The sequence below is a fragment of the Chelmon rostratus genome, chromosome 23, assembly GCF_017976325.1.
Source record: "Chelmon rostratus isolate fCheRos1 chromosome 23, fCheRos1.pri, whole genome shotgun sequence".
Classification (NCBI taxonomy): Eukaryota; Metazoa; Chordata; class Actinopteri; order Chaetodontiformes; family Chaetodontidae; genus Chelmon; species Chelmon rostratus.
The window spans coordinates 18,796,467-18,816,502 of NC_055680.1; the positions used below are offsets into that span (position 1 = coordinate 18,796,467).

The following is a 20,036-nucleotide window of genomic DNA, read 5'->3' on the forward strand; positions in this document are numbered from 1 at the left end:
CTATAAAGAACAAACTATACATAATAAAAATATAAAAATAGTGAGCAGTAAAAAGATTATATACATCATAATAAAATAGCCAAATAGTAAACAGTGGTAAAAGTATTGCACAAAAAAGAATATCAAATAAAAAAAAAGAACGAACGGACAAATGAACAAAACTTAAAAAACACGACGGGAGCTGCTGCGACAGGCTGCCACCTGGGACGGCGCCAGAAGCTAAGTAAGAGGAAGAGAAATGAAAAGAGACAACTAGAGAGGGTGTGCAGAAGCAGGATGAGGATTTTCATTTGTGTCTTTTGGTGAAGCAGCTGGACGTTACAGCACAGTCGAAAACAAAACCAACATTTTTTAATGTCACAAGAAAAGAATGAAGTGAAATCTCAGGCGGCTCTTTGTGGCCGAGTCCGATCCACCGGCAGCTGAAGGGAGCTCCTCAACCTCCTGAGATCCCCCTCCACCTGCGCGCGCACACACACACACACAGTGAATAACACAGTTCATGCTGCTGTTCGGATCTCGACTCAGGATGTGAAGCTGCTCCTTCATCATCACCTTCGCCAGCTCATCCTTGAGCTCGTTGTATTTCTGAACGTTGAATTTCTGCCGAGACGCTTTCTGGTGGAAGAAGTGAAGGAACTGACGATCTCTCACCTTCGGACAGATGAAGTCCTGCGCGCGCGCACACACACGCACACACACACACACAAACACAACATAAAGCACACACAGACACATGTTCATGCTCATGAAGACCCTCATTCACATCAAAATTCAAGATCCTAACAGTTTTCAACGTTCAATCAGTTTTTGTCGTAGTTTTCATTCTGGTTCAGTTTTAGTTTGTTCATTTTAGTTTTTCCAGACATACTTTTAGTTCCACAGTAGCTTTAGTTTGGTATAATGTGTCCGAGGTATGTAGCTGAATATAAAGCAGAGGGTGGATTCAGAGAAGCAGACCATGGCACAATCACTGCCCACGACATCCTCCGACTAGAGGTAAGATCTTAAGCCTGAGCCTGAGCCCGAACCGAATTTCGGGCCGGGTCGGGCCTAAAATGTCAATCATTACGTTCAGGTCGGGCTTCTCTCTCGCTGACTTTTTTTTTTTTTTTTAAATAAATATATGTTTATAAAAATGTATACTAAAACGATACTAAACTACGGAATACTTGTTATAAAATAAATAATTTGGATAAAACAGAGAAGGCTAAACAGGAGCCGCAGAGCCAGAGCATGCTCTGCGCACGTGAACGTCGTCCTCTTAAAATTCTTCCCCTCTGCAAGTCCGCATCTGACCTGCTGGTATCCCCGATATGGAGCAGCAAGAAGTGAAGGATAAACTAAAGACAGGGGAATGGAAAAGGCAAACATGCACCGGTAAGAGTGAGGTGTGGAAAAGCTTCAAACTGATTGTTGAAAATGCTTCAGAAACTTGCACTGATAAAACTTGCGTCTCTGTCTATTATCCATCCGTCATTGTTCTTCTTTGTCTCTCTCTCTCTCTCTCTCCTAAATTCTTAAGGACGTACTGCTGCTGTGGTTTATGGCCCAATTTTCAACCCGTCAAAATGACGGACAGCCTTAAATTTTTCCCGTCAACTCTTAAAAAAATCCGTCAATGATGGAAACTTGTCGGTTAATGTAACCTCTGCAGACACAGAAATATAAAAGATGTAAATGTTTATACAGTCTTGTTTAACTTTGTTATCATAAATCACCCCTCCTCCTCCCGAGTCCTCACAAATAAAATATGAAATTTCGGGTTTGCTTTGGGCTCGGGCTGGGTCGGGCATTAATACTCGCGGGCCTGGGTCGGGTCGGGCTGGATTTTTTTGGGCCCGATCTTACCTCTACCTCCGACCAATCAGCCAGACCTGCCGGAACGAGCACATTAGAGCTAAGCTAGTCTAGCTTGGACTTAAGGCTAGTGCCTGGGACTCAGGCTGACCCGGCAGGAGAAATCAGAGACTGCACACGGAGACCTGGTTCCATCACACCGTCCCGGATCGAGCTGCACTCGACAGGTCGACCCTGTTCCTCACCGACAGAACAGAAGACACTCAGGCACGGTTCCCACCTGTTTGGTGAGGATGTAGTAGGAGAAGAAGATCATGCTGGTGCTGTAGGAGATGAAGTAGGTGACCGGTTCCATGACATCCCAGGCAAACACATACCTGCCAACACACACGCACACACACACAAACACAAACACACACACAACCATATGACACATGAGTGTTCATTTCAAGCTTGTGTGTGTGTGTGTGTGAGTGTTCATTACCAGGTGAGGTATGCCAGAAATCCTCCCTGCAGAGACAGGTAGGCAAGCCCCACCCACCCCAGCGTTGATGCTCTAGTCTCCGCCTCCTGCGCCATCTTAACTCTCACCTGTGAACACACATTTTTGGGAGTATGTTTAGAGGAATGTTTCCTTTCAAAGTGAGATGCTATTATAGAATATTCCAATAATCTGTTTCTAACATGAACAAATGTCAGAGCATTTTAATGTGTACTTCCTCATTACTCTGCATATTACTGGGTAATATAGTAGTATAATACTGCACCATATTATATAAGAATACTGTATGTTTTTTATGTTCATTGTACTATTAACTAATAAAAAGGCAAATATTTTCCTCTGAGTGGAGAAGAAGCATAAAGTAGTATTGCACAGAAATATTCAAGTGAAGTACATGTATGTATGTCAAAATTGTACATAAGTACAGTAATAGAGTAAATACACTTAAATACACCACTGGTAGCCAGTGTGTAGCTGTAGCAGTATTTAGAGTGTAGCAGTAGCAGTAGCAGTAGTAGCAGTGTTAGCAGCAGTAGCAGTAGCAGCAGTATTAGCACTAGCAGTAGCAGTAGGTGTAGCAGCAGTATTAGCACTAGCAGTATTAGCAGTAGCAGCAGTAGTTGCAGTAGCAGTAGTAGCAGTGACAGTAGCAGTAGCAGCAGTAGCAGTAGCAGCAGTAGCACCAGTAGTAGCTGTAGCTGTAGCAGTATTAGTAGTAGCAGTAGGAGCAGTAGTAGCAGTAGCAGCAGTAGTAGCACTAGCAGTATTAGCAGTATTAGTAGGTGTAGCAGTATTAGCAGTAGCAGTAGGTGTATTAGCAGTAGCAGTAGCAGCAGTAGTAGCAGTAGCAGTATTAGCAGTAACAGTAGTAGCAGTAGCAGTAGTAGTATTAGCAGTAGCAGTAGCAGTAGGTGTAGCAGTAGCAGTATTAGCAGTATTAGCAGTAGCAGTATTAGCAGTATTAGCAGCAGTAGGTGTAGCAGCAGTATTAGCAGTAGCAGTAGCAGTATTAGCAGTAGCAGTGGCAGTATTAGCAGTAGCAGTAGCAGTTTTAGCAGTAGCAGTATTTGCAGTAGCAGTAGTAGCAGTATTAGCAGTAGCAGTAGGTGTAGCAGTAGCAGTAGCAGTAGGTGTAGCAGTATTAGCAGTAGCAGTATTAGCAGTAGCAGTAGGTGTAGCAGTAGCAGTAGCAGTAGTAGCAGTATTAGCAGCAGTAGGTGTAGCAGCAGTATTAGCAGTAGCAGTAGCAGTATTAGCAGTAGCAGTGGCAGTATTAGCAGTAGCAGTAGCAGTTTTAGCAGTAGCAGTATTTGCAGTAGCAGTAGTAGCAGTACTAGCAGTAGCAGTGGCAGTATTAGCAGTAGCAGTAGCAGTAGGTGTAGCAGTATTAGCAGTAGCAGTAGCAGTATTAGCAGTAGCAGTAGGTGTAGCAGTAGCAGTATTAGCAGTAGCAGTAGGTGTAGCAGTAGCAGTAGCAGTATTAGCAGTAGGTGTAGCAGTATGAGCAGTAGCAGTAGGTGTAGCAGTAGCAGTAGCAGTAGCAGTATTAGCAGTAGCAGTAGGTGTAGCAGTAGCAGTATTAGCAGTAGCAGTAGGTGTAGCAGTAGCAGTAGCAGTATTAGCAGTAGGTGTAGCACTCGCTCGGCCGCACCGTCTCCAGCGGCTGCAGCTGCTGTTGGAGCTGCTCCCGTCTGATCATCAGCTCCGTGTGTTTGATGTGCTGCCGCTGAGGAAGACTCAGAGCCGAGTGAAGCAGGTGGACCACGTACTTCATATCATCCAGACCCAACACGTGTTCGTGAGACGAGCCTGACCGACACACAAACACAGGTCTGTACTGGTTTAACGCTACACATACTGAGTTTACTTCATTTCCTGTTGTTCTACGATAATACTAACAAGTTTCAGACAAGTCTAAAGTACTTTAGAATGGACACGTTTCCACATGCATCCTGTCTTTATGCTAAGCTATGCTAAACACATCCTTCTCACACACATACACACATTGTACCTTGTCCAAGTGAGGGAACATTGTGTGTGACGTCATTGATGACCAGTTGAAAATCTTTATTTAAAACAGTTTCCATTAAGGTGCATGAGGAGACTCTCTGTCCATCTGAAGAGACAAAACAGAGTTCAGTCAAGTTGACTTGGACTGTTGTTACTGGAGTGTGTTTCAGTTTTAGGGTTCAGGTCAGGTTTGGGTTAAGATTTGTTGTGTGTGTGTTACCTCCATCGAGCAGGGTGGCGGTGTGCACCTGGGCGTCCTTTGCTGTGATGTCACGCAGCAGGTCACCCACCGTGGTCAACATGGGCGTCAGAGTGAAACGACACTGCTGACCCGCAGGGAGGCGCAGAGAGAGGACCGGGCGGCCGAGGCTGTAATGAATAGACACATCTGTGAGAGAGAGAGAGAGAGAGGATTGAGTAAAATGTTTAGGTCCATATCTGCTATGTAAATGCATCATTCTGTGTTATTTGATAAAACACACTGAGCCAATCAGCAGCAGCGACACGAGAGCCACAGACTCTGAGCATGTTAGCGTCATGCTAATGTCTCCTTATCTAACTTAAAGACGTGAACACACGTCCTGACTGAAAAGTGAACTGCTGACGTCAGACTGCGGGCTAGAGAGGTTTACAGGAGTATCTCAACAACTGTTGGACAAACTATTACCAGATGTGGTTCGGACATTTCCGACATTCACGCTCCTCTCAGGACGACCTGCGATAACTCGCTCCTCTGACTTTTCATCCGGCGTCGCCGACAGGTTATTAAAACATTCTAATTTCTTTGTTTGTCCGATACTTTCTTTTTTGACCGAAGACTTGCAAATCAACTTGCTAATACTTTGCAAGCTAGCATCGGTTGCTAATCAGCATTTAGCTCAAAGCACTGTGGGCGTTGCTGTTTGAGCAAGTGAAGGGACAGAAGTTTACCTTTAGATGGAGGTCGACTGCTGTAGCTGGACGCGCCGCAGGCAGACCACACTGGACTGGACTGAGAGAGCAAAACCAGTATTAGAATCAAAATCAGAATCGGCTTTATTGGTATGGTATGTGTGCACACACAAGGAATCTGACTCTGGTTTAAACATTCAATGTACTGGCATAAGAAAAAATAGGACGAAAGGCAAAAGACTTAATAAGTTCAGCAGTGCAACAGCAGAAAACAAACAATTTATACAAGGATTAATGTGCCAAAAAACAACAATATTATTATATTCACATCGCAGACTCCTGAGGTCCCTGTGACGGTGCTGGATTTTAAACCAGCGACATTTTTATCATCTGACAAAAGGATTGTGTCTCTCTGTTGCCGTTTGTGTGCGAGTGCACAATCGTGTAGTTTCAACACCGAGAGCTCGCCACACCTTAACCGGAGAGGTGGCGGACGAGGAAACACGTGAATCATCTTCTGCATCAAACAGGCGTGATTACAGAAAAACATGCATGGTCAAGAGACATCGAGAGAGAGAGAGGTGTGTTTTACAGCTGCATGTAATCACAGATCCCACACACACACACACACACACACACACACACTCCTGTCTCGTTCTCATAGCGGTAGTGAACAGCACATTGGCAGCTGTTGCATAGTAACTGAGAGTTGTATGCTACAGTATTTGTAGTAATAGTGTTCGATCAGCATCCTGACACAGTTGTAGTAAAAGAAATGACTTCAGCCCTGATTCCAGAACAGTCTGGACGCTGTTTAAAACATCTGTGAAACAGAATGTGATCACCTGCTGAGCCTCTCTGACAGAAACTCACCTGAAAACAGCACAAAGTCAATATATTTACTGTCTGAGCTCATCAGCTTCAGTGATTTAAAATAAAATCTGCTGATTCTGAATCTGACGCAGCAACACGTTTCAAACTAAAGACTGGGAAAGATGTGGAACGCTCCAAAACATACCTGTTTGGAACATTCCACAGGTAGACAGGTAGATTTTTTTCTCTGCTGTGAAGCCCCAAGTCAGCTGTCCAGACTTTCGGTCTATACATGTAAGAAGTACCTGATGTCTGCGAGTGGTTAAACTTTTAAACACATTAAACTCACCGTGTAGATTCGGAGCCTTGCCGGTCGAGAGCAGCAGAAACTAAACCTGCACAGAAACCTGGAGACAAACATGACCGAAGACCTGAAGCTTCTTCCCAGAGTCGCAAGGCAGCCGACACGTCGAGGCTGAAGACAGGCCGGGGTGTGTGAAATGTTCGTGAGGCGAGTAGAAACAGGTTTCACGGCAGGAAGAGGGGCGGGGAGGTGATCTCTCTCCTGACTCGTTCACAGCTCAGATTTCAGTTGAAAGTGTTTCTCTGGCAGGAAATCTTTCCCCACACAGGAAGTGGCTGGTTCAGTCGGAAAGTGTCTCCAACCGGCAAATTAAAGGACTTTAAAGATAAAACGCTGTGAAGCAAAGTAAAAAGGGTTTTTTTTTATTCCTACTTCAGCTGCACTGCAGAATCATACACTGTACGTCTGTTTCAGATGTAATGAAGCATTTTTCTGTTTCAGATCTGAGTGTCGTGTCTGTAATCCAGCAGGACAGAGTCAACTGAACGCTGTGGAAGTTTTTAGACAGCAGAGCTTTGAAGACGATGGACTGTACTGATTTATGGACGCTTGTTAAACAGAGTCTGGACAGGAAGTGATGTCATGGTTTAGGAGTCCACAGGAATGCAAGCATCTCTGTACTTGCACAATGTGGTGTGACGTACCGTATATCTGTGTACAGATGTGCACAGTAACTTCACCATTGCCTCCAGCCTTAGTGTCCACAGTGGGCTTTCATCCCCGAGTTGGCTGTGAGGCTCAGCTTAGACGCAGCGGTGCATTCAGTTGAATGCTAAGAGCAGCGTGCTAACATGCCGATGTTAAGCCGGTATAATGTTTACCATGTTCACATCTTTGTTTAGCCTGTAGCATCAGTCTGATTTTTGAAGTTTTTCACTCAAAACCACAATCGTCAACCTGATGGTGGTGTGCTAAAGTCAGTGGGATTCATCCTGAGGGGAACATGAACATCTGAACTAAACTCAATGATTCTCCACTGAATAGATGTGGAGATGTTTCAGTCTGAATTAAAAAGGTGGACAGACCAACTGACATTCAACAGTCTTCAAACTCAGTAAATGTGCCAGTTCAGTTGCTTTATTTTATATCAGTGCACAGATACATTCACTGAAACATACAATAGATAAAATGTTATGCCATACCATACAAAATACAACGGAAGCATCGTACAGACATGAAAACATGTTGACCTGTATTTGAAGTGTGTGGTTGGAACAGTCCAGATGTCTAACAAAGCTCAGGCAGACACATTGTCTTAAAAGGTGCTTTAAGGTGGATTTCTCTCTCTAGAAGTCCACATTTTAAGACCCAAAACATTATTACGGGGTGAATCAGGCTGTCTGAAGGCTTCAGAATGTGTCCTCCTTTAGCCTGATGAAGCTGATGTGTATCCTTCACTGTCTCCACTTTTCCAAAATCCACAGCATGGCAGTCGCTTGTCGGCTTTGAAGAACGTACAGACGGATCTTTGACGAATGCTACGATTCTTTAGACAGTAAGAGTATTGTTTTGTTTTTTCAACCTCCAAAAATTCCTTATGGAGCATTTTCCTCTGAAATGTTACTGCCGTCCTCTTGAAAACTCCAGAAGCTGAAATAGAAAAGGAACTAAGAGGATGCTAAGTTGTTCTAATAAGTCTTTGCCTCGGCAGGTGTAAGGACACACTCCTACATGACGGCGTCTGCAGCTGATAACCTGAGTTAGATGAAATAAGACAGTTTGACATTTTTACAAAAAGGTCTTCAGGTTCTATCACATGACAAATTGGTGATTTCTCAATACTCACATCTTTAAAAGCTGTCAGCTGCATTCAAGGTTTATTTCACCCTGTAGGGAAAAGCACAACACCAAGGTCAAGACAAAGAGATGACCACAACAAGCGTCTGCTCTATCTGATGAGCTCAGTGGCTCATAATGGCTTGATAAAGAGTATATTCTTTTCAGAACATGTATGTTGACTACTTACCTGAGAGTCTCAAGTCTCCAGTATGGACTCACCAGTCCAGCAGACAGCAGCTTTACTCCCGACCCCTGCAGCTTGTTATCACTCAGGTCCAGCTCTCTTAGATGGGAGGGGTTGGAGTTTAGAGCAGAGGCCAAAAATGTACAACTGCCCTCTGATAAGTTGCAGAAACTCAGTCTGAACAATACACAAAACTTGTAGTTAGAGACTTATAAAATGTCAAACACTTCAAATCTCATCATAGCGGTGGTGGTTGAAAACATAGAATTTCACAAACTTAACAAATCATGAGAAAGACAGACTGGTATTAACTGAGTTTGTTGTCACCACATATTGCAATTGAGAGTCTACAAAAACAAGTTAACGAGCAAGTAGTGAAGCTGTTAATAGTCAGCTAAAAGCCATGTATGAATGGTTGAAACATCCCACTTTCTGCCATTCCAAACACAAAGTTGACCACACTGACCCTATTATTGACAGTTTAATGGAAGAAAACATAATGTAACAGCATTCACCTTTTCATTATTAACAGTGTTAAATATTCATTCATAAGAACACATTTGGAACATGATGGGTGGTTAAAGTGGACCAGTGATCTTATGTTGTGAGCCCCACATGGATGCTAGAAACTGACAAAATCAACCCCTCCTCTGATCAGAAAAAACCTTCTCATAGCTAATGAGAGTTATGTCAAAAACTAAAAATAAAAAACCTGGGATATTTCTTCAAATAAAATGTTTCTGACCTGAGAGTCTCCAGTCTACAGTGTGGACTCTCCAGTCCAGCAGACAGCAGTTTCACTCCTGAATCATGCAGCTTGTTACAGCTCAGGTCCAGCTCTCGCAGATTGGAGGTGTTGGACTTGAGAACCAAGGCCAGGGAAGAACAGCTGTTCTCTGACAAGCTGCAGTACCTCAAACTAAATGAAAAAACAAACAAACATGTAATTATAGAAATCCTGAGTGAAACCTTCAAATGTTACATGTGGTTTGTCTGTTAAGTGCCAGTGAAGCTCAACAAGCTCTCTACATATTTGAATCACATTCAGTGAAATTCACTTGGATCTAGTTCCAGAACTTGAGTTACTGAACATTTTTGCTCTTTTTTCACAAACAACAACATTTACGTAAATGAACAGAATGTCAATGTTTATCAATGTGTATTCTGACTCAACCCTGGATCCAGATTTTCAGGGTTAAAATGTGTAGCTGAGTGCAATGTAATAGTCATTGTCGATATACAGGTTGGATCAGCATAATTGGCTAAGCGCAGAACTGAAAATGAGTCTGACCTGAGAGTCTCCAGTCTACAATTTGGACTCTCCAGTCCAGCAGACAGCAGCTTCACTCCCGAATCCTGCAGCTTGTTGCTACTCAGTTCCAGCTCTCTCAGATGGGAGGGGTTGGATTTCAGAGCCGAGGCCAGAGGAGAACAGCAGTTCTCGGACAACCAGCAGTCACTCAATCTGAATGAAGAGTAAAGTCTGTAGCTAACAAGACTGGAAATGCCCAGTTAAACCAGAATGCATATTGAGCCTGCCAGGAACAGGAAGGTTTGACCCTTCATCCTCATTTCTGAGAGTTATTGAGCCATAAAGCAACAATTTCATGTTTTTGAGCAATGCCCTCTGAACTAAAACTGGTGTTGTAACACAAGATGTTGCACGGTATATGGTCTGAATGGCACATCAAAAGGCAATCACCACATCTGAAGCAAATGTTTTACCATGAGGTTCCTTTAATGGCCACTAGAAACTTAATTTGCATGAAATCTTGAAGTGCTAAGTGGAAGGCAACTACAAGAACAAATACAAAGAACTGAGGAAGTCGACTGGATGAAGAAAAAATGTCATCAAGACTCTGAAGTCCATTTACTTTTGATGTAGAACCTCTAACTACAGTGTCCCATGACCTGGATGACTGAGAAGCTACACTGATACATTTATTAAACAATTACACACAATAAATGCAGAACAAAGAAGATTAAGCTGTCTGACCTGAGAATCTCCAGTCTACATTGTGGACTCTCCAGTCCAGCAGACAGCAGCTTCACTCCTGAATCCTGCAGTTGGTTGTTACTCAGGTCCAGCTCTCTAAGATGGGAGGGGTTGGACTTCAGGGCTGAGGCCAAGACTTCACAGTGAGTCTCAAAGAGTCGACCACAGGAAAGCCTGCCAATTTAATGAAGAAATATTACTTCTGAACCAAAACTGGAACTCAGTGTACCAATTTCTTTGTGTACAGAATACAAAATAATTGTTATAATGTGTAATGTGTAATGTATAATGTCGGTAAAGCAGTTATTATTGGAAAACTTTGTAAGAGTGTTTTTCTGTGTTGATACAGCTGCAAACAATGATGTTGACATTTGGTAGTTGGATGCACACAAAATTTTGTATTTTAAATATCAAACCAGAGCTTTGAAAAAGTAAAAAAAAAATAATGAAAATAAATACATATATCAGTAATTAACTGTTTAAACTGTAAATATTACAGCATAAGTACCACTGTACTCCAGCAGGGGGCATTCCTAAAATACAGTCTGACCTACTGCTTACCCGCTGACCTGTCAGTAAATTAGGCAATTGACAATTCCTTTCTTGACATTTTGTGAATTTATTTAATAGGCTAAAAAGGCTAAGACAAAGAGAAAAGGCTGGTAACTAAAACTACAGGAGGCTATGCTGTCAGACTATTGCCTCTTCAAACGTACAAAGTGATATTATGAGACAGCTAGCTGATTAGCGTGCTAACTTCAGTAGATATCTCTGCAACTCAATACCTAGACGTCTTTGACATACCGTCAGGACTGTTATTTCGTCTGTTGATATTTTTTTTGTCAATTTTTTGAAAAAAAAATTCTGACCAGATCTGACACACTGCACCTTGTCGAAAGGCAGGAGAAACACTGCAAATTAATAAAATAATGTTAATTCTACAGCACAGTTTAGGATATGACTGGCTGCATGAGAATGAATTTGAATGATATCCAGTCAAACTTGATTTTTCGAAAAAGTGACTGCCCTCTGTCAAACCCACTCCTCAAAGAGACATCTGTATGTATGTCAGGAAAGTGGGGACTTAGGGGAACTATGAAGGATCAAACCCAAATGCAGACTCGTGGGGCACTAGATTTAAATTAATAAATTTATTAACACAACAACAACAAAAAAAACTCAGGAAACTATGAATAAACACACACTAGGGTAAAAGGGATTACACATAAAACGAGGGCAACATAGGGAAACACAGAACAAATGCTTATGAAGAATGTGACACAGCTGATTGAGAAAGACAACACTAGAAGACACAAGGAACGAAACTAAAGGGTCTGGGTAAAAACTAACTAAACAAATATTCAAAAACACCTGAAACACACTAGGGACTGTGGAGAAACAAACAAACAGAGACATGGCATGGCATGGGAACAAAGACAACACAAGAAAATGGTGAACAAACATTTACGTGACACGTGGCATGGTGAAAGACAAAGACAAAACCAGAAAACAAACTTACATGGACCGTGGCATGGCTTGAGAGCGCGACAATACAAGGAAAGACTCAACAGGAACATGGCACAGACATGAACAAGACAACACAAGGGAAAACACTTACTAAGGGAGCTATGGCTATGACTGTGACTGTGACTGTGGCTAAGGCTGTGGCTGTGGCTGAGGCTGAGGCAGACAGCAAGGGGATAAGACAACAAGCTAGCGCAGACAACGACCCAACAAAGACAGGGGGGGAAGACACAGACTTAAATACACAAGGAGGGATCACTAATGACATACAGGTGAAAACAATCAGACAATGACAAGGACAGAAAACACAGGAAGTAAAGTAACCCAAAGACACATAACATGAACCTTCAAAATAAAACAGGATGTGACAAAAACCAGGCAAAGACAACACACAATGGGAAACTTAACAAAAAAACAGCGTGCATGGCACGGGCCATGACAGTATATACGCTCGTGGGAAGAGAATCCCTGGAATTCCAGTTAGTTGAACTAATGACACCTCTTGGATGTGTAGCAAAACATCTTCCGGACTAAAATAGTAAATATTGTTGCCTTTGACTTGGTACTCCTAAATGTCATTAATTCTCTATTGCAGTTCTCAGCACTTCAGAACAGGGGTCCCTTACCTTTTTTGCAGTGAGGGTAAGAGGGTAAGAGTAAAAGGTTTCCCACATGTCCTTCTCATACTCATTGATACATTACATACTCATATTTTAGTCCTTGTTTAACTTTGAGCACAACTGTCAGGATAAGGCATTTGCTAAATACTGGTCTTAGACTTACCAAACCTTTCTGCAGTTCCTGACCGCTGGGATGAGTCTAAGTTGTCCCTCCTCTGATGTCCTGTACGCCTTCATGTCCAGCACATCAAGGACCTCCTCTGAGATCTTCAGCATGAAGGCCAGAGCTGAGCAGTGGATTTCGGAGAGTTTCATCTCTGATTTGTTTTCTAACTTCAGGTACTTCTGAATCTCCTCTTGTACTGAGTGGTCATTCATCTCCATGAGACAATGAAAGATGTTGATGCTTCTGTCAGGAGAGATGTCATAAGTGCTCATTTGCTTTAGATTGTGCCTTGCTTTCTCTATGCTTTCTGGACTGTTCTCTGTCCGGCCTAAAAGGGCTCCTAATAGTCTTTGATTTGACTCAAGTGAAAGGCCGTGAAGAAAGCGGACAAACAGGTCCAGGTGGCCATTTTTGCTCTTCAGGGATACATCTGTGGCTTTACTCAGGAACATATCCAAAGAAGGGTCACAGCTACGATACCTACCCCAGGCTTTCCCCAGAAATGTCTCCAGTGTCTTGTTGTCCCTGTTTGTGTGGCAATGGAAAATAAAGACTGCAGCCAGAAACTCCTGAACGCTCAGATGAACAAAGCAGTAAACTCTTTTCTGGAAGATCACACACTCTCTTTTAAAGATCTGTGTACAAACCCCTGAGTACACCAAGCCGTCCATGACACCAAGACCACACTGCTCCAGGTCTTCTTGGTAGAACATGATGTTTCCTTTCTCCAGTTGTTCAAACGCCAGCCTCCCCAGCTTCAGAAGAACTTCCCTGTCAGCCTCCATCAGCTCCTGTGGACTCATCTCATGTCCCTCATCATACTTCTGCTTCTTCCTCTTTGTCTGAACCAGCAGGAAGTGGGAGTACATGTCAGTCAGGGTCTTGGGCAGCTCTCCTCTCTGGTCTGAAGTCAACATGTGATCCAGAACTGTAGCAGTGATCCAGCAGAAGACTGGGATTTGACACATGATGTGGAGGCTCCTGGAGGTCTTGATGTGTGAGATGATTCTGCTGGACAGATCTTCATCACTGAATCTCCTCCTGAAGTACTCCTCCTTCTGGGCATCAGTGAAGCCTCGTACTTCTGTTACCCTGTCAACACAAGTAGGAGGGATCTGATTGGCCGCTGCGGGTCTGGAAGTTATCCAGACGAGAGCCGAGGGAAGCAGATTCCCCTTGATGAGGTTTGTCAACAGCACGTTGACTGATGACTTCTGTGAGACATCAGACAAAACCTCATTGTTGTGGAAATCCAGCGAAAGTCTGCTTTCATCCAGGCCATCAAAGATGAACAAAAGCTTACAGACAGCGAGCTTCTCTGCTGTCACCTTCTGTAATGTTGGATGGAAAACACGGAGCAGCGTCAGAAGACTGTACTGCTCATCTCTGATCAAGTTCAGCTCCCTGAACGAAAGCAAAACCACCAGGCTGACGTCTTGGTTTTCCAAGCCCTCTGCCCAGTCCAGACCGAACTTCTGCACTGAGAAGGTTTTTCCGATGCCAGCGACGCCGTACGTCAGAACGACTCTGACGTGTCTCTGCTGGTCAGGTAAGGCTTTAAAGATGTCCTGGCACTTGATTGGAGTCTCATGGAGGGTCTTCATCTTGGAAGCTTTCTCAAGCTGCCTCACCTCATGTTGGGTATTAACCTCTTCACTCTGTCCCTCTGTGATGTAGAGCTCAGTGTAGATCCCGTTGAGGAGGGTTCCTCTTCCTGCTTCATCTGTTCCTTCTGCCACACATTCACATCTCCTCCTCAGACTGAACTTATAAGCATCAAAATCTTCCTGTAGATCTGCAGTCCATACAGAAGTTACAAAAAACAAATAGGAATTATTAAGGCATAACAAATATACGCTGTGCATTATCTTAAACTGACGTATGACTTGATTGGCCATCAAGTCCTGCAGCATTGTTTTCTTGCAGCTGTGATATAGAACCATCATCATGTCATCTCATCTTCATGCTGTTGATGTTGGCAAGATTTCGGTACTGTCATTAACTGGGACATGCAAAGGACTCTCACTGTATATTTTTAATGTCATGTGGGCCCTACCGAGCTAAAGAGAGAGAGCATGCTGTGTGATAAAGTGTGACAACAGCAGACAGACATCCAGTCTTACTTCCTATAGTGCTGCTCTGACTCCGCATTCGAGTTCCTGTTGAAACAGACTGGTCCCAGTGTGAGGTGATATGATGTCTGCAGAACCCTCCACAGCTGGTAGAGGCCAGACTTTGGACACAGCAGGACTGCAGCTCTTCCTCAGCGCCACCACACCTCTTCCTCCCTCTGTGGAAATAACGGAAACTCTTTATCACTAAAAAACTTTTAGAAGATTTTACACATACTAGATAGCAACATAAATTCAGGTCATGTAGTCCAGATGGAAACTCCTCTGGATTACTCGAAGTCCAGTCAACAACTTGCCAAACAAGTTAGATGAAGAAAAATGGAAAGCTGTGTTTGTAATGTTTTCCTCCATCATTTCATGATGTTAAACACTAACGCTGAGAAGTTTTCCTCGTAAAGGACAGTCCAGTGTATCCTGTGCTAAAGGAGATAAGAAAGGAAGTACTGAAGCATGTTTCCTTAGCATTTTAGAGAATTCGACCGGCTTTTACCATGGCTGAGACTTTAACATTTTACTCTGTTAGGAACCTTCTTTTTCTGATTTGTTATCACGATCTGCTGTTGTCACATTTACACATGTAACGACACCAGAGGACAAATTTTGCGGTTCATTGGAAGCACAGTGAGACCTCAATAGTTCTGCTTCATGAAAGCTGTTTCTTACTTTGTACATGGGGGTTGAGGTTCACTACTGAGGCCAAACGGGGGATCATTGCTGCACTCGCTCGTTCTGGAGACCTCTGACTCTGTACTCTGGCTGCGGTGGAAACCTCTGAAGAAAGATTTGAATTTAAGACAGTTAACAACACATCTACCTCGGAATGATGCTTGTTTAAAAGCACAAAAACAGACAATAAACACAAGGTTTAAATTACTACAATATCAGTAGTTAGTAGTTTCAGAATATATCCAAAGGACTCTATACAAACTTCAAGCCAGGAGAGCAGAGAAGGGCCGCTATGAGTGAGCGGGAAGACTTTGTCCAGCTCTGGGAACAGTACATGAATATCATGAAAGGTGGAAATGTAGGCTTTAAATGACAACGAACATACTGTGGAAAAAACAACACATCTCACATCACATCAAACACCTCACATCCTTTGCACACATCAATTTTAGTGACATTTTAGTGTGAGCATTCCTCTCACCTTGTGTGTGAAGGAGGTGCAGGTCCAATGGGGAACGCCATAGGTTGTCCCATGGACCTGTCACTCTTTATAGACAGACAGCTGAACCCTGGAGACTCCTCTTCCTCCACACAAGCTTTCATGTTCAGGGCTGCAGACAGTCTGAGAGAGAAACTAAAAGCAGGACAGACACACAAACACAATGAAGATCATCAGAGTAAATAACTTCTTCATTACCCTCAAAATGCCTCAAAGTCACTCAGACAGCATTGACTCCTCCTGGTGGTCCCTCCCTGCCCTGCAGCAGTCCTCAATGTTTCCCCCCATCAGTAATCACCTGACTCCCACGCCTACCTGTGCACTTGTTCCCAGTCCCCCTATCAGCTCCTTGGCATATAAGACAGAATTTTATTTATTTATCTCAAAAGAAAATGATACACCGACAGCCTTCCTTCAGGTTCCTGCCACTGATTCTTCCTTTGTTTCTGGACATCTGCCAAACTGAATCTGTACACTGGGAGACTTTCTGAGGGGACGTCCACACTGTACATTTCGGGAAGAGTTGGCCTGCAACTAATGTTCATATTCATTATTGATTTATGGGATGATTCTTTCTCAGTTGAGTTTTGGTTCCAAAATGCCAGAAAGTAGTGAAAAGTCCAAGGTGACATTCAGTTTACTATCGAGATTGACTAATCGATTAATCAGCTAGCTCTAATTTGGTTGGCTAATGAATGAAAGAACGGTTTTGGGTTAAGTTGATTAAAATGTGAAAAGTGTGGAGGTGAATTGGAGGAAATGCCGTTGAATGGTCACATTCTTGTCTCTGTGTAAAATCGAGCATTTCTGAGTGATCTTACCTAAAAATGTCTCCTTCTTCCCTCCGTAGATATTTATCACGTCATCATTGTTGTAACTCATCTTGAGCTGAGATACGTATGTGGAAATTTATCTGATCATATCCGATTTCGGGTGACGAGTTAATGCCATCTTCCATATAAAGCCGTGCTTTTAATTAGCTTCACTGCTTTAAAAGGATGATGATGATGTGCAGCAGCAAAGTGCGTCTGAAGACGAACCCTCGAGCTGAACTGAATATACTGAGCCGCCATTGTTACTGGATGAATCAGTAGCTTTTAGCAGCAGCAGTGGAGTTCCCCTCACTAAAAGCTGCCGTCAGGTCAGCTGTTTCTGTCCTGTCGCATGTCTTGACTCATCAGACTTCTATTCAGTGTCTGCAGCTGTGAAATATGATCATTCATCACTTCGTCCAGAGCCACAACAGCCATTTGTGCTCGACAAATATTGTCCATCAGTCCTTGTTTTAATCGATAATCGATTTTTTTTTCCTCACAAAAACGCAAAACATTGATTGGTTCCAGATCCTCTGTGATGATTTTCTGCTTTTCTGTGTTTTATTTGACTGTAAATCTTTCTGTTCTGTAACATGTTAATTATTAATAAAAAGAAAAGACAAAAAGTGAATCTGCAACTATTTTGATGATCGATCAATGATTTCAGTCATTTTTCTATCAGAAATGCCAAAGCTTTTTGTCGTGACCCCTTTTGCCAATCGATCAGGGGCACCTGGTTGCTGACGGTGAGTCCTTCGGTCCACTCCACTGCTTTATCCAAGTCTAATCTAATCAATCCAAAATAATCACGGTGCTGTTTATTGTTCACATTCTTCAGTTCCATAGTTTCCAAAACCAATAATTAAAACAGATGCAGATTTCCAAGTCGGAATAAAACAAACACCAAAACGACACGCCGCGGCACGTCACCGTCTAAAACTGTTTGCTTCCCCTCCATCAGCCTCACCTGGCTGATTATATGACCTCTCACACAGCAGGGAGCCCCCCAGTGGTGGGACGCTCACAGCAAACATAAATAAACAAAAATAAAAATGAAACGGCTCTCACAGAAGAATTAGAGAATTCGCTGCTTTTTCTTGTCTTGAGATTAGTTCAGATCAAATATCTTTGGGTCGGTCGGGCAGAACAAAACATCTGACGCCATCTTGAGCTCCAGGAAACTGACTTTTTGCTTCACTTGCGTCCAGGTGAAACAGGTAGTGAACTCAGGTAGAGCACACTGGGATGCCCAGGTGCAGCTGTGGGAAAGCCTTCGGTGTAATGAGTGGTGCATCATCATCACTTTAATGCTGCAGCCGTCAAAGGTGGAGCGCTTAACATTTTATATTATTAATCTGATCCTGCACAATAACTGCAGCAGGCGGATAAAAGTCATAGAGTGAAAGGCCAATACTTCCCTCTGAGATGGAGTGGGGTAAATAGAAAGTAGCAGAACATGGAAATAAGTACAGTACCCCAAAATTGTATTTAAGCACAGTACTTGAGTAAAGGTACTTTTACTTTCAATCCCTCAAGAGGATAAAACAGAAGTAGTTCAAGAGAAAAAAACAGCTTTACTTCCTCTTCTTACTTCAACATATGTTCACAGGTTGAACCACCTCTGTTCATCAAAACTTCACAGAAACTGTGCGACTTACAGAGCTTAGAAATAAAAGAGATAGAAATGTTCTTACCAGCTTCCTGCTCGGGCCGTTTGTCGGGAAACTTGTCTGACAAACCACACAAACCCCTCCCCCTCTTCATCTTCATCGTGGTCACAGGATGAGGCGGCAACAGTGCGCTGAAATACCAAGTTCTCAGAGCCTCCCTCTGATTGGCTAGGAGGCAGCGGAGGGCGGAGCATGTCTTCATCCTTGGACATAAATCTGACCTGTGAAACGGAGTAGCACTAGAAGAGGGACAACTTTGAGGTACTTGTACTTCGCTGGAGCCTTTTGACATGGCGTTTTCTGCCTCTGCTGCACTACTGCAGCTTTACTTACTGGTTACTTTTTAAATATTTGCACTCAGTATATACATTTTAGTAAATTTCAGCTGTTGTTGGTATATTTTATTGTTTATTGTTTTAGTGTATTTTTATTGTCTTAGTATTTTTTTTAATTCTGGTATATTTTTTATTGCATTTACGCATATATATTTTTACTGCATGTTGATTTATTTTATTCTATTATCTTTTGTTGACATGCACAATGATAATAAAGGCAATCTTGAATCTTGAATCTTGAAATGAAGATTTTGCATATAAAAGTAACACTAAAGGGAGAAAAAGAAAAAGTTGAACATATTTTCCATGAATATATACATTTACACATTACATAAAATCACTAAAATGACATAGTAATATAAGTAGTAATAATAGCAGTATATAGTAGTATACAGTACAATGATAATAATACTAACAAATATTCAGTATATGAATATATAGATGAATTAAGAGTTCCTCATTTGGACAAATGGCGGTACTTTGATAAAATAAACAGTAGCCATGTTAGAAAATTAAGATGTATAAAAGGGGAAAGTGAATATAAGTTAGCTTCTTCCTTCTCCTTTTTTGAACATGTAGAGACCTTTAATTTATTAATTTCAGTGAGAAATGTCCTGTGAAAAATGCTTCCTTGCTGATTCTCATGTTCAAAAATAAATTTCATTTCATTTCATTTCAACTATACACTACCATATATAAATATATACTTGTAACAGAGTATTTCTACACTGTGGTTTTGTTACTTTAGCACAATATCTGAGAACTTCTCTGAGTATCTGAGTAGTTAAAAATCTGCCACTAAACCAAACACGCCCAAACTCCCAGCAGGCCTTTCACTTCCTGTTCCTGCTGACTGTCACCAGCTGCAGCTCCACATGTGACCACCAGGCGGCGACGTTGTCCTGTCAGTGCACCTTAACTGGCGGCTGTCCTCTGAGGCAGAAACTCCTGCTCAGAACCAATCATCACCATGTGTTTCTGTTGTTGTCTCACACACACACACACACGCACACACACACACACACACACACACACACACACACTGTAATATGTGTATAAATGTGCATTTGTAAGAGTAATGAATGAAACAGCCAGCAGCCTCGATACTAAACCCAATACAAACCATATCCCTGTGTGTGTGTGTGTGTGTGTGTGTGTGTGTGTGTGTGTGTGTGTGTGTGTGTTCTATTGTTCTGGGGGTGTTTCTCTTTCCTCTCAGACACAGGGAGGTTGTTCTACTGTCGTACTGAAGGCAGTAAAAGTAGTGACA

The 20,036-nt window shown here is 42.5% G+C and overlaps 2 protein-coding genes across 2 annotated transcripts; both read right to left on the reverse strand.

The window, feature by feature from the left end:
- Positions 1-264: 264 nt before the first annotated feature.
- Positions 265-6,535, reverse strand: LOC121626345 (calcium uniporter protein, mitochondrial-like). Its single transcript, XM_041964809.1, has 9 exons — positions 6,366-6,535; positions 5,243-5,303; positions 4,533-4,700; positions 4,314-4,418; positions 3,954-4,111; positions 2,285-2,391; positions 2,081-2,177; positions 556-672; positions 265-461 (listed from the first exon to the last, which is right to left on the reverse strand). The coding sequence occupies exons 1-9, from the start codon at positions 6,435-6,437 to the stop codon at positions 384-386; spliced, it is 963 nt and encodes a 320-aa protein (XP_041820743.1). The 5' UTR covers positions 6,438-6,535; the 3' UTR covers positions 265-383.
- Positions 6,536-7,441: 906 nt separating this feature from the next.
- LOC121626321 (NACHT, LRR and PYD domains-containing protein 12-like) lies at positions 7,442-18,524 on the reverse strand. The gene is made up of 11 exons (XM_041964766.1): positions 18,456-18,524; positions 15,929-16,081; positions 15,445-15,552; positions 14,773-14,939; positions 12,647-14,444; positions 10,340-10,513; positions 9,635-9,808; positions 9,089-9,262; positions 8,347-8,520; positions 8,167-8,207; positions 7,442-8,075 (listed from the first exon to the last, which is right to left on the reverse strand). The coding sequence occupies exons 2-10, from the start codon at positions 16,048-16,050 to the stop codon at positions 8,198-8,200; spliced, it is 2,901 nt and encodes a 966-aa protein (XP_041820700.1). The 5' UTR covers positions 16,051-16,081; positions 18,456-18,524; the 3' UTR covers positions 7,442-8,075; positions 8,167-8,197.
- Positions 18,525-20,036: the final 1,512 nt, after the last annotated feature.